Source organism: Diplotaxodon limnothrissa, linkage group LG13 (assembly GCF_057381915.1).
Source record: "Diplotaxodon limnothrissa isolate DT_005_m linkage group LG13, D_limnothrissa_male_GT1.1, whole genome shotgun sequence".
NCBI classification, from domain to species: domain Eukaryota; kingdom Metazoa; phylum Chordata; class Actinopteri; order Cichliformes; family Cichlidae; genus Diplotaxodon; species Diplotaxodon limnothrissa.
In genome coordinates, this window is record NC_140608.1 from 33,387,060 (window position 1) to 33,401,397 (window position 14,338).

Consider the following 14,338-nt stretch of genomic DNA (forward strand, 5'->3'; position numbering starts at 1 on the left):
GGAGTCACACAAACCACCTGCAACTCAACACCTCAAAGACTAAGGAACTGGTTGTGGACTTCGGGAGGTCCAGAGAAGGTCCACTGCCGGTTCAGATAGAGGGGGAGGAGGTGGAGGTGGTCAACAAGTACAAGTACCTCGGGCTGTGGGTGGACAATAAACTGGACTGGTCATGCAACACAGAGCACCTGTATAAAAAAGCCCAAAGCCGACTGTACTTCCTCAGGAGGCTGAGGTCTTTTAACATCTGCAGGAAGCTCCTGAGGATGTTTTACCAGTCGGTGGTTGCTGGAGTACTTTTCTATGCTGTGGCGTGCTGGGGGAGCAGCACAGCAAAGAGGGACTCATCCAGGCTGGAGAAACTGATCAGGAGGGCTAGCTCTGTGGTCGGCATGAAGCTGGACACTCTGGTGACAGTGGCAGAGAAAAGGACACTAAAGAAACTGATGGACATTATGGACAATGCCAGGCATCCTCTGCACACGGCCATTAACAACCAGAAGAGTCTGTTCAGTGACAGGTTGCTTCTCCCAAAGACAAGAACTAACAGACTTAAAAACTCCTTTGTCCCACACGCCATCAGACTGTTTAACTCCTCTCTGGAGGGGAGAGGGAGGGGAAACAGGAGGACAAAGGAGGGGGGGACAACTAAGCTGTAGTGCCTCTTCACCTCACTGTACAATACCTTGTGCAATACTTTTGTAAATAGTCAACAGTGCAATAGACTCAATACTTGAAATGTGCAATTCACTTGTATTTTTATTTTTATTCCTATTTATTCTATTTATCCCCTTCGTATATTTTATTTATATTGTCTCTGTATTTATATATGTGTGTGTGTGTGTGTATTATATATATATATATATATATATATATATATATATATATATATATATATATATATATATATATATATATATAAAAAACAACACCCAGCACGCCCCTGCGGGCGGTTTATCCTTCAAGCTCGGGTCCTCTACCAGAGGCCTGGGAGCTTGAGGGTCCTGCGCAGTATCTTAGCTGTTCCCAGGACTGCGCTCTTCTGGACAGAGATCTCCGATGTTGTTCCTGGGATCTGCTGGAGCCACTCGCCTAGCTTGGGAGTCACCGCACCTAGTGCTCCGATTACCACGGGGACCACCGTTACCTTCACCCTCCACATCCTCTCGAGCTCTTCTCTGAGCCCTTGGTATTTCTCCAGCTTCTCGTGTTCCTTCTTCCTGATATTGCTGTCATTGGGAACCGCTACATCGATCACTACGGCCGTCTTCTTCTGTTTGTCTACCACCACTATGTCCGGTTGGTTAGCCACCACCATTTTGTCCGTCTGTGTCTGGAAGTCCCACAGGATCTTAGCTCGGTCATTCTCCACCACCCTTGGGGGCATCTCCCATTTTGACCTCGGGACTTCCAGGTTATACTCGGCACAGATGTTCCTGTACACTATGCCGGCCACTTGGTTATGGCGTTCCATGTATGCCTTGCCTGCTAGCATCTTGCACCCTGCTGTTATGTGCTGGATTGTCTCTGGGGCATCTTTACACAGCCTGCACCTGGGGTCTTGCCTGGTGTGATAGACCCCAGCCTCTATGGATCTTGTGCTCAGAGCTTGTTCTTGTGCTGCCATGATTAGTGCCTCTGTGCTGTCTTTCAGTCCAGCTTTGTCCAGCCACTGGTAGGATTTCTGGATATCAGCCACCTCCTCTATCTGCCGGTGGTACATACCGTGCAGGGGTCTGTCCTTCCATGATGGTTCCTCGTCTCCCTCCTCTTTCTTGGGTTTCTGCTGCCTGAGGTATTCACTGAGCACTCGGTCAGTTGGGGCCATCTTCCCAATGTATTCTTGGAAGGATATATATATATATATATATATATATATATATATATATATATATATATATATATATATAATATTCTGTAACTCTGTAACTTCTGTCGGTGCTGTGCTTTTTTGGAAATCGAATTTCCCAGAGGAACCCACCCGAGGGATTAATAAAGTTCTATCTAATCTAATCTAAGCGTGAAAAGCAGCTTTCACAGGGTGGCTGGCCTCTCCCTTACACACCGGGTGAGGAGCTCGGCCATTCAGAAGGGGCTCAGAGTGGAGCCGCCACGTCTCCACATCAAAAGGAGCCAGCTGAACAGACCCAGGATACAGTGCAGCGATTAAACCTCTCGGCTATCCTGGGAACACCCTGGCGTTCCTTGGATAAGCTAGAAAGAAGGCTCCTGCCCTCGCGGCCCGGATGGATGGACGGCTTAAAGAAAAGCAGGTTTCAAATGCATAAAAGGTCGGACCTGAAAACACAGATGGTCTTACCTTTGATGGTGTGTTTGTTGGGACACAGGAACCACGGTAAGAGCAGCAGGTACAAGAAGTAAACCAATGACAGGATGTTGAGGCGAAAAAGACAAGCTGCAAAGACAGAAACAGCGCAGTCAAACAGCAGTGTGGGCACATCTTTACACAGATCATCTTACTATGGAATCATCTCAGGAAAAACGATTCTGATAAATATTCAAATTATACCCATATTTGAACTGGATTTTGATGTAATGTCAGGTCTGGATTTCAGAGAGAAACCTTTTACACGTGATCATATTGTTTTTACTCATCAAACAATCAACATGTTATTAAAGTGAAAACTTTACGCTTTAATTCAAGAGGTTTAACAAAACGATCACATTAACTGCTTATGAATTACGGCCATTTGTCTTAACCTGAAACACATTTTGGAATCACTTTGCTCACTTTAAGTTGTTGCCTGCTGTCTCAGGCCTTTTCTGTGTTACTGAGCTTTCTTTGCAGAAACAGGCAACACAGTTGATTTAGCCACTTTTATTTTTTATTTTCAAAACAAAGTGGAGTATAACACATAGTACATCAAAAACAAAACATCCAGATATGCCCCAAACAAACAGACAAAAAGCACATGGGGAGAGAAGGCAACAATGTCATACGTAGAACTCAACAGGAAATAAAACACAGCACTCAAGCCTCTAAAGTCTGGTTGAAGAGGCTTCATAAAATTGACCCACTCGCACCATAGCTTGGCAAAAACATTCTTCTTAAGACGTATTGAGAATGTAATTGAGTCATTCACACTGTCCCTGCAATCTGACATAGTGGGGGGCGGAGCCAGCATCTTGTAACTGCGTTTTTGGCACAAGTATTATAAAAAGATATTCATTTCTCATGTCCTGCAGATGATCACGATCAGTTAGGAATATTGTCGAGAATTGCAAAGGTATATTATTCGCCTTAAACATGGTGATTAAGGCTTTGACTCTTTTTTCTTCTTTGCTGAGTATTTTCAGCCCACTGGTGGGGGCATACTTTACTTGCACCAAGACCTCTGTGAATCTGCTGGAGTTACAGTGAAAAGCTACCAGATTCAACACTCGTGAATAGCTTTGCAATACCTTCGTTACATTCTTAGATTCAAAGCTGAATTACTTCAGTTAGCTTGTTTGAATCTCCTGATGTGGTGTATAGTTAGAAACAAAATGCAAATACTCAGATAACAACTAAAGCATTATCATAATGACTGTTGAGCAGCAAGGCTTTATTCTTTATAACGAGACTATTCATAACCAAAAAAAGCCCTCAGCGTTTAAACAATAGCTGCATATGTACTGAAAAAACTAATTCAGCTGAGAACCAGTTGTGTTTGTTTTATCAAAGCTGTGTGTTACAAAGAAGAGGAGAGAGAGACGGGTTTGACAGTGAAGATGAAATAAGCAGAGGTAGTTAAGGTAGATGACTTTAAGTACTGTTGTTTACTATCAAAAGCAAGGACCGTGTACAAGAGAGATGAAGAAGAGCGCAAACAGGGTGGAGTGGGTGGAGGCGAGTGTTAGGGATGCTTTGTTACAGAGGGATAGCAGCAAAACGGTAAAGGGACTACTCTCCTCTGACAGCGCACAGCCCTGTTTACCCTCGCCAGGGTGGCCTTGGGGTCAAGCACCCCTCCTTCACCCACACCCGGTAACAGCAGCTCACCTCTAAATCCATGCATCCTGTAACTAATTAGGTTCAAATTTAGCAGCCTGGAAAAATAGGCTCCAAAGTCCTGTTCATTTTTAAGGCTAGAGTAACCTGTAAGAACCCTGAGAGTGATGTAATAATAATAATACACAAAGCTAAAGCTGATCTCGAGAGGAGAGAGTGGGAACACCTTGGCCACCAACACGATCATCTCTGCTGCATGTAGATACATGTTGATAGGAAGGGAGCCAATTCCTCGGAATAATCCAACAAGGCAAGAATGAGCAGAGAAACAGAAAAAAATTACAAATCCAATTTGTGCGTCCACAGTGTTCGGGTGGGAGTTGCTCGTCCTGCAATTATTGCTGTAATTAATCCCAGGGAACTAGGGATCCAATTTTTATTTATTTATTTTTCCTTTGCCCCCAGTTGCCAGCCAGAGCCTCCTTCAGCACCCTCGAATAGAATTTCCCATTAATTGGATGATAATTGGAGCATACTCTCTGGTCCACCTGTTTGAAGACTGGAGCCACCATTTTCAAACAAAGGGGACCCCAGAGGCTCGATCCAGACCTCCACGAGACACTACACTGGTGCAAGAAAGGCCCACGCAGTCTGGAGCCGGGGTGCCAAACTCATTTTACATCACAGGCCACATACAGCGCACTCTGACCTTAGGTGGGCCGGACCAGTGAGACTCCCTTTACTGTTTTGTTTTTTAACCGTAATTGTAAAAAAACAATTTAAGTAGAAAGTTAAAAAGAAACTTTTGTGTCATTTAATTGTTTATTGCTTCATTACTTTGTGTAGTATGAATGGCCATAAGGAAGGTTTTTATCAGTAGGAAAAGCTGATGCATCGTCTGCTCGTTTGTGGTGAGCAGCAAATCAAACAGTTCAGAGTTCAGGCCTGTGAGACTCATGTAGACACTCAGACACATCCTGTGTCTGCCATTCAAAGACACTTTGGATGAGGTTTATTTTATGTAGTATTCAAGTCTTTTTCAAAGAAGCATTCTTTCATTCAGCCTTATTTTATCCATTTACTATTACCACGGAGAACAGACGTGAAGTTTAAGGCCTGGAAGTTTGAAACCTTTCGTCCTCCACAAAAGACAATGGCTGAAGGTAAAACAGGCACCAGCCAGCTCCTAGTTTGATCAGTTCTGCAGTCAGCTCAGAAGAACAGTGATATCGACCAGGGGTTTTAAGCTTTGTGATTGTTAGTGTGTTCTGTTCTGCCTGGAGCCTCTCCCTGCTGTCTTAGGATAAGAAGCAGAGTGCACCCTGGACAGGCTGACACACAGAGACAGACAACCATTCACTCCCATTGCCTGTGGTAACTCTATCATTTAGAGTCACCAATTAACCTAGCCCCACTAACTGCATGTCTTTGGACTGTGGCAGGAAGCCGGAGTACCCGGAGAGAACCCACACAAACACAGGGAGAACATGCACAGCAAGACCTCGGCCTGAAGGTGGAACTGGACTCAGGACCTTCTGATTGCCTGCATGTATGTTATAACAGAATATTCATGCTGGTGCCATTTCCATCTTTTTATTTTCGATTGTCTTTTAAGTTCTTGTGTTTTTAGGGATTTTGCATGTGTTTGGTTTTATTTGTTTCATATTTGTTGTGCAAACTCTGAACTCTCTTAGTTTTGTCATGTTGTCATAAGAATTTTCTGGCTAGCGCCTCGCCCAGCCCTGTGAGTAACCTGTTTTTCCTCGGTGTTGGGCAACAGTAGTTCATTAGGGGAGTGTGTAAGATCAGCAGTGGCTGTACGTGGCTGGGTAATGTCACCATTGTCTATTCTTTAGAGCTGCTGACCGAGCAACCCTAGAAGCGGCATCAGGAGGGAGCAGCTACAATCTGCTCAGCTGAGACTCACTATTCAGAGCTGAGAAGAACCCGAACAGTCACTGAATTTAGCACTTAGACAAATATTGGACTGTCTGGTAATTAACAGCTTGCTGGACAGTATTTTTATTGTTGTCTTGACTGTACAAGTTTCCTCTGTGCTCATTGTTTAAATTCTTCTCCCTGGTGGTTGTTTTTGAGACCACAATAACTGCTATTTTCAGATCTGTGTTTTATTTAGAGGCACCTCTATTCTTACTTTATGTGAATTTATCGAGGGGGAATCAGTTTATTTTCTTTAAGAAAGGATCTGCTCCATTCTCTGTTCCCTGGCTGTCACGCTGCCCTCCCCTGTGGAACCGATGGCTCGTTCAAACCTAGCTGGTGTTGTTGCAGGACACACAAAATTGTGTCACTAGTGGGATGTTGTGTTGGTTAGCTTTCTTTTTTGAGAAACCGACAATCACTGGTCTCGCCCCACACCCATTATCATTATCTAGTTTTGTATATACAAGTTATAAGGGCTCAAAAATGCTTGTAAAAGTAAGTTGCTCAGTGGTTCAGGGAGCAGTGCCAACTGGGCTAATTGGCTGCCACTCATTTGCTAATCAGCCTCGTCCCAGTAGCACACCGGGACCTGGAGGAGTTGCACACATGTCAGGCGGTCAATCACACTGTGGACTGTGCAAAAAACTCTGAGTTTGCATTACAGTGTGCACTTTGCTACACCAGCATACAGAATCAACAGTGTATCTACATGTGTCGAGAGAATGGGTAGAAAGTCTGGCTGCACAATGAAAAAGCTCCACATTTCTAACACCCTTAAATACTTTGACAGCCTGTATATAGAACAGTTTTCATAATACGAAGTTAGCTGGAGGCACTCACTGATTTCCTGTTAGATTAGTCACATACATGCTGGACTTTAAGCGCAGCTTTTGTCACTTTAAGTTCAAATCTGACTTAAAGCCCCAAACTCTTTACTCATCAAACTATTAAAAACAGCCAATACCAATCAAACCTGGCCGAGATCCTTGGTGTCCACGCCCAATCATCAGAATAGATCTTTTTCAAAGGTAAATAGTTGGAAAGATAAGTGTAGCCTTTTGGCAACATATGAACTATATTAATCCATTCGCCTCTAGAAAGTTCTGTAGATTTACTTGTTACATTTGTTAAAGTCTTAAAGATAAAAGAAATGATGAAAACAGGCAGTACTTCACAAGAAATTTAATGAAAATAAGGAAAATTGCACGACAGGTTTAAAATTTTATCAGCTTCTAAAAGCTGATACAACTTCTATATAACTTACATCGTGCTATCAAAATTGTCTGGAACAACATAGATCCACACCCAGTGGATCTATGTCTACACCTACTGTATGAATATTCACATACAGGACAAACTCTGCATGGAGGAGCTCCACCCTGCTGCCCAGTAAAACTTCAGACCCGCCCAAAATGATGTCTCTTGACAAACATGATAACACTCGTTAGGCCCACAGGCAGCATCTATCTCTCACTAGCACTCAGAACAAACCCGACAGACAGAGGGTACGTCCAGTGTTCCAACACAAAGCACTTCCTTTTGTTCATTCTCTGATAAAACTTATACATAAATACATACGCTTCAGGTCCACCATGGTGCAGTTATACTTGCATTTTTTCATAATAAGGTAAGAGGCTACTCAAGTACTACTGTCAGTACTACATGATAGTAACAATATAGTATTGCTGGTCCATTCACACTACCATGAATGTATGTTTCACTCGTTGCACTTTCTAAGAAACAAATATAGCCGTCTCTGGTTTGATGTTTCGTTGGTGGGTTAGAGCTCTGCTCCCTCTTTGCTATCCTTTTCTTTGTTATAATGAAAAAAATAAGATATTATGATTAAAAATGAAAAGTCTAGTTAAGCATATTTTATTTTTTTCTTGCTTCTAATACTCATTTTCCCACAGCTGTTTCTTTTTTTTAGATTGAGTTGATTTAATATAGATCCATCTATAGCTGCTCTTTGAAAGAGCTAAGAGCTTTACTTTTCACTTCCTCCATGTAAAGGTTTGCCATACTGGGTGACACTGGGGGGCCTATAGCACATCCATGTTTTTGTCTGTAGAAACCCTTGTTGTATTTAAAGTGTGCAGTGGTAAGGCAGAGACTGGGGTAAACCCACTTCTGTTTTCTAAGGAGCTGTCTTGCTGTAGTCATTTTCTGACAGTCTCCACTGCCTTGGTTGTAGGGATACAAGTGAAAAAGGAGACCACATCCAACGACACAGTGGTTTCATCTGGATCCAGTGTACGTTTTTGGACTTCTCTCATCTGAGAAGCTTCTTCAGTTCTAAAGTGAAGGTCAGACGCCAACTAGGGAGAAACTACAGTGGGGCAAAAAAGTATTTAGTCAGCCACCGATTGTGCAAGTTCCCCCACTTAAAATGATGACAGAGGTCAGTAATTTGCCCCAGAGGTACACTTCAACCGTGAGAGACAGAGTGTGAAAAAAAAATCCATGAATCCACATGGTAGGATTTGTAAAGAATTTATTCGTAAATCAGGGTGGAAAATAAGTATTTGGTCACCTCAAACAAGGAAAATCTCTGGCTCTCACAGACCTGTAACGTCTTCTGTAAGAAGCTTTTCTGTCCCCCACTCGTTACCTGTATGAATGGCACCTGTTTGAACTCATCATCTGTATAAAAGACACCTGTCCACAGCCTCAAACAGTCAGACTCCAAACTCCGCCATGGCCAAGACCAAAGAGCTTTCGAAGGACACCAGGAAAAGTATTGTAGACCTGCACCAGACTGGGAAGAGTGAATCTACAATAGGCAAGCAGCTTGGTGTGAAAAAATCAACTGTGGGAGCAATCATCAGAAAATGGAAGACATACAAGACCACTGATAATCTCCCTCGATCTGGGGCTCCACGCAAGATCTCATCCCGTGGGGTCAAAATGATCATGAGAACGGTGAGCAAAGATCCCAGAACCACACGGGGGGACCTGGTGAATGACCTGCAGAGAGCTGGGACCAAAGTAACAAAGGTCACCATCAGTAACACACTACAACGGCAGGAAATCAAATCCCGCAGTGCCAGACGTGTTCCGCTGCTGAAGCCAGTGCATGTCCAGGCCCGTCTGAAGTTTGCCAGAGAGCACATGGATGATACAGCAGAGGATTGGGAGAATGTCATGTGGTCAGATGAAACCAAAGTAGAACTTTTTGGTATAAACTCAACTCGTCGTGTTTGGAGGAAGAAGAATACTGAGTTGCATCCCAAGAACACCATACCTACTGTGAAGCATGGGGGTGGAAACATCATGCTATGGGGCTGTTTTTCTGCCAAGGGGACAGGACGACTGATCCGTGTTAAGGACAGAATGAATGGGGCCATGTATCGTGAGATTTTGAGCCAAAACCTCCTTCCATCAGTGAGAACTTTGAAGATGAAACGAGGCTGGGTCTTCCAACATGACAATGATCCAAAACACACCGCCCGGGCAACAAAGGAGTGGCTCCGTAAGAAGCATTTGAAAGTCCTGGAGTGGCCTAGCCAGTCTCCAGACCTCAACCCCATAGAAAATCTGTGGCGGGAGTTGAAAGTCCGTGTTGCTCGGCGACAGCCCCAAAACATCACTGCTCTCGAGAAGATCTGCATGGAGGAATGGGCCAAAATACCAGCTACTGTGTGTGCAAACCTGGTAAAGACCTATAGTAAACGTTTGACCTCTGTTATTGCCAACAAAGGTTATGTTACAAAGTATTGAGTTGTATTTTTGTTATTGACCAAATACTTATTTTCCACCCTGATTTACCAATAAATTCTTTACAAATCCTACCATGTGGATTCATGGATTTTTTTTTTTCACATTCTGTCTCTCACAGTTGAAGTGTACCTCTGGTGCAAATTACTGACCTCTGTCATCATTTTAGGTGAGGGAACTTGCACAATCGGTGGCTGACTAAATACTTTTTTGCCCCACTGTAAATGACAAACAGAACAAGATTGTCATCCCTTTGAAACCAGGTTTATTGGAGAAACTCAGAAACTCCTAATCTTCTCCAAGCACGACATCCCAGTGCACTCAGAGCCAGCCGCACACTCAGGCATGAACTGGTTCATCCCAAGGACAAAACCTGGAAACAAGCTAAAAAACATAGTGTATGCTGTGCAGCGCAGCGAGGAGCGCTCGGACCTCTGCACCGGACAAACCGAACAGCCACTCAATAAAGCTATGTCTGCAGGACACGATGGACAAGACAACAGGACAAGTCAGAACTTTTAATGCAAACTAAGAGTGTGAACAGGCTTGCATATAATCACTCTGTCACAGCTACTGACTATGTTGCTGCCATTCCATGTGCAATATTTTAGTGTGTGCAATATTCTGGCAGATGTGCAACTGCCATCCCCACCCTAAAGGACCATAGCCCTTATTTATTTATTACATTATATTACTATATTTGAACAGAGGGGGTGGCTTTCAACACCAACTGATTGCCACCAAACACAGTTTTGAGATTTCTCCCGAGGCGCCTCAACCCCCGCTCACATCTTGCATCAGTTGATCTCAATGGGTCACATGATAGGGTGAGGCAAAGTCTCTGCTGATAATGACCCAGGCATTTTTTCACACCTTGTGGTAAAGCACATGATCGATAGTAGGCCAACGACCCTGTTAAGGGACAACTCCCACTACAGCTTAAATACCTGTGACTCTCCACTATTTGGCTTTAGGACTGAAAAAGCTTCTCAGATGCGAGGTAAGTAAGTAAGTAAGTAAGTAAGTAAGTAAAACTTTATTTATACAGCCTCTTTCAAGATAAAAATCACAAAGTGCTTCACAGAAGCTAAAACAAGCAAGTTTAAAAAGAAGAGTTTTTAGCTGTTTTTTAAAAGAGACCACTGAGTCCACAGATCTCAGGCTCAAAGGGAGAGAGTTCCACAGTCTGGGGGCCACAGTTACAAAAAGTTTGTCGCCTTTTGTTTTCAGCCTCGTGTGTTGGACAGCAAGCAAGCCCTGGTCACATGACCTCAGGGACCTGCTGGGTGAAAGGTCTTCAAGAAACTTCAAGAAGTCCAGTGACTTTCTGGCTGAAACTGGGAATAGTCTTCTCCCCAGTCCCTTAGCCTAACATTAACTATCATAACTAAGTACCTAACTGCAATCTTTATCTTAGCTAAAACCTGATTCTTACCTTAGCTATAAACCTAGTCTTAACCTTCAAACAACTCTTTAAAGATGTATGACACAGTTAGGACCAGCCAAAATGTTTAACTCAGATTTACAATGTCAACAAGAGGCAGCAGCAGCAGCAGCTTTGAATTAATTGAATGTAAGAGGAATCAATCATAATTTGTCTAGTTATTTTTAGCTTACTGCTGTATGCATCAGTCACTGCAGCTCACACATGGACCCTGGGTCAGGGGCTTCAGGCATGTCCGAGGAGGCAGCAGGATAGACCCAGGACCCACTGGAGGAATTCCACCTCTCGGCTGCTTGTGTGCTTATTTACATTGTTTTGATGGTCAAAATAATCCAACGTGGTTTCATTATACAAATAAGAATAATGTTGCTTGCTTTGAATGAAAACCATGTGATACATTAGTAAAAAGATGGTGAATAACGTCTTCAATAATAATGTGGATTATATGTTTTATACACTTTTCATTTGACAAAAGATGTAAATTAGTTGTAATTTTCAAAAATAATTCTAATAATCAAATGTTGTTCCTTTAGATGTTACAAATTGCTTAACTAATGATGCTTTGAGAAGAAATATGTTGTTTACATCATGATTGCTTGTTACAGGCAGAGCATGGCCCATCAGTCTGTGCTCACTGTTACTGTCTTACTGAGCTCCTTACTGTTAACCTTGATGACATATGACTGCTCTGCTAACTTCAGCAAATCATGTGATAACAGTTGCAATGATACCACAGTTGTTTCTTACATAGGAAAGAGCAGCTAACAGCCATGAATCACATAACTAAGGATGGATGACTTCAGATGAACTAGCTGCCTGCAGCAGCTCCCATTAACCATCAGCAGTTTTCAAATGCAGAGGGCTCACTGCACCAAAACCTTGAAGTTCACCTGATAGATGAGCTAACTACCAGTGACGCCGCAGCCATCATCATGAAGGCCCAGCGACACTTTCGCTCTCCTGGCCTCATCTACACTAAGTGCTGTAGGCGCAGAGCATTAAGCATCATAAAGGACTCGACCAACCCCCTGGTTCATGCTCAGAGTCTGGGAGCAGATACAGTAGCATTAGATCAAGGACAGCACACAGACGTCTTAACCAGAGTATGTGAGCTGCTCATAGGGACTGACTGTACTGTTTCCTTGCTACAGTACTTTTACCCATTTACCATTCATAATATTTATTTCATCTTATTGCATATTTTTAGTCCATTTATTAAACGCTCTTATTTATTGGTTTATTACTTTACAAAATGCACTACTGTGTGGTTGATGTGTTTTGTATGCAAAGCATGAAAATGACAAATAAAAGGAATCTGAATTTGAAGTCCATCTAAAGCAGGGCTGCCCAATCCCAGTCCTCGAGAGCTACTATCCTGCAGCTTTTAGATGCATCCCTACTCCAACACAGCTGAATCAAATGGTTTGATTACCTCTTCAGCATGCCATCGTGTTTGGCAAAGGCCTGATAACAAGCTATTCATTTGATTCGGGTGTGTGGGAACAAGGATGCATCTAAAAGCTGCAGGACGGTAGCTCTCGAGGACTGGGATTGGGCAGCCCTGATCTAAGGCATGGGTGTCAAACAGACACCAACCTGCTAGAACTGGCCCAGCAAAGAATCCAGTGTGGCCCCTGGATTACTGTGGGAAGTGTAAAGGAGGGCATAAAGTTTTACAGCTAACACAGACATTCATGCTGCATCAAAATAATAGATAGAAAAACAATTAAATGACAGTAAAGTTGTCTCATTATCTACTATAGAAATTGTTTCTTCACAGTGTCCACAATGAAATAATAAATAAATAACATATTAGGATTGTATATTACTTGTGTAAAAAAATTATATTTTATAATTTTATAATATCTCATCGATTTAATGTGTAACTACATTTCCTTTCACTGACAGTTGGGGCAGTTTTAAATCAAAGTGGGTTGTAAGTGTGCCATGATTTGTGTGCCACGGCTTTCTCCAGGTGTGATGTGAGACAACAGGCCGGTTTTCAGAGCAGCCAAATAAAGATTCAGGTGCGTCACCAGCCCAAGATTTCGACAGAGTGATGGAGAAGCAGGCTGGAAAAACTGCAGTCCCTTATCATAGAGCCATGACTCTTTTTGGTTATGGTGCAGTGCAGCTGCTCCATTGTGGCACTATTGTGTGATGATTTCGCACAACAGTGCCAATCTTTCTCCTCGCTAAGATCACTTGTCACTTCTGGACTCTAATTTTTCAAACTGGTTCTCTTTGTATTCTGACAGCTTTCACTGGTTTTATTGGATTTACTGAATTTTACTGTGGAGTGACTGAAATCCTGCACTGACACCTTCAACTCTGCTGATGTCATCACTGCACTGACGCCTGGTTTCCTGACCTTTCCCAGTGGTCCACTACCTTCAGTCAAAGTTACCCCAGCTAACTCAAGGATGCTCAGCTCACTGACCTTAGAAGCCATCAGGCGCAGCTACATATCCATCTACATATGTCACTATGTTCACTATGCGATGTTCATTACCATCGCATGAAGGAATTGCTAAGCACACTCAACTATAACCAGCGAAAAACATCTTACTTAGCTGGTTTCATTAACAAGCACAATCCAAGGCTCTTGTTTGACACCATTAACAGACTTAGACTTACTCCTGATTCCTCCTCTTTGCTTACCACGTTTTCTGATACTGCTAAATTCCTTTGGTGACAAGTTCAAAGCTATCAGATCATAATTTGAGTCTAGATGATTTTACCCTCGTCGAGTGTCTCACCCAGTTCTGATTTCAATAACAGCTCTCATTGATATTGCCTCACACGTGCACTCTTCTTCCTGCCCGACTGACATCACCCCTCCATCTGCCCCAGCTTCTCTCCATCATATATATACACCTTTTGAAGGCGAACCATTTCTCACTCACCATCACTCCACAGTTTTCCCTTCTCCTCAGGTTAAGAGCCTTGGTGTCATCCTAGACAGTTCGCTTTCCTATAAATCTCCCATCAGTAATCTCACCCGTTCTGCCTACTTCCATCTACGTAACATTAACAGATTGCTTCCTTCTCTTTCCACCCAGTCTACGTCCATTCTTGTCCACAGTCTTGTTACCTCCCGTATTGACTACTGCAATTCTCTTCTGCATGGTCTCCCCCAAAAATCCCTCCATCAGCTTCAACTGGTTCAGAACTCTGCTGCTCGCATTCTCACCAGAACCCCTCCTACCAGCACATCACCTGTTCTTCAGGAACTTCACTGGCTCACAGTGAAATTCTGGATAATTTTCAGACTTCTTCTG

General features: G+C 43.0%; 1 protein-coding gene across 1 annotated transcript in view; it reads right to left on the reverse strand.

The window, feature by feature from the left end:
- Positions 1-14,338, reverse strand: part of piezo1 (piezo type mechanosensitive ion channel component 1 (Er blood group)) — an 88,774-nt gene that overhangs the window by 66,336 nt on the left and 8,100 nt on the right. The window contains exon 2 of the mRNA XM_085368985.1: positions 2,321-2,416. Within this exon, the coding sequence (XP_085225111.1) occupies positions 2,321-2,416 (96 nt within the window). The remainder of the gene's footprint in view (positions 1-2,320; positions 2,417-14,338) is intronic.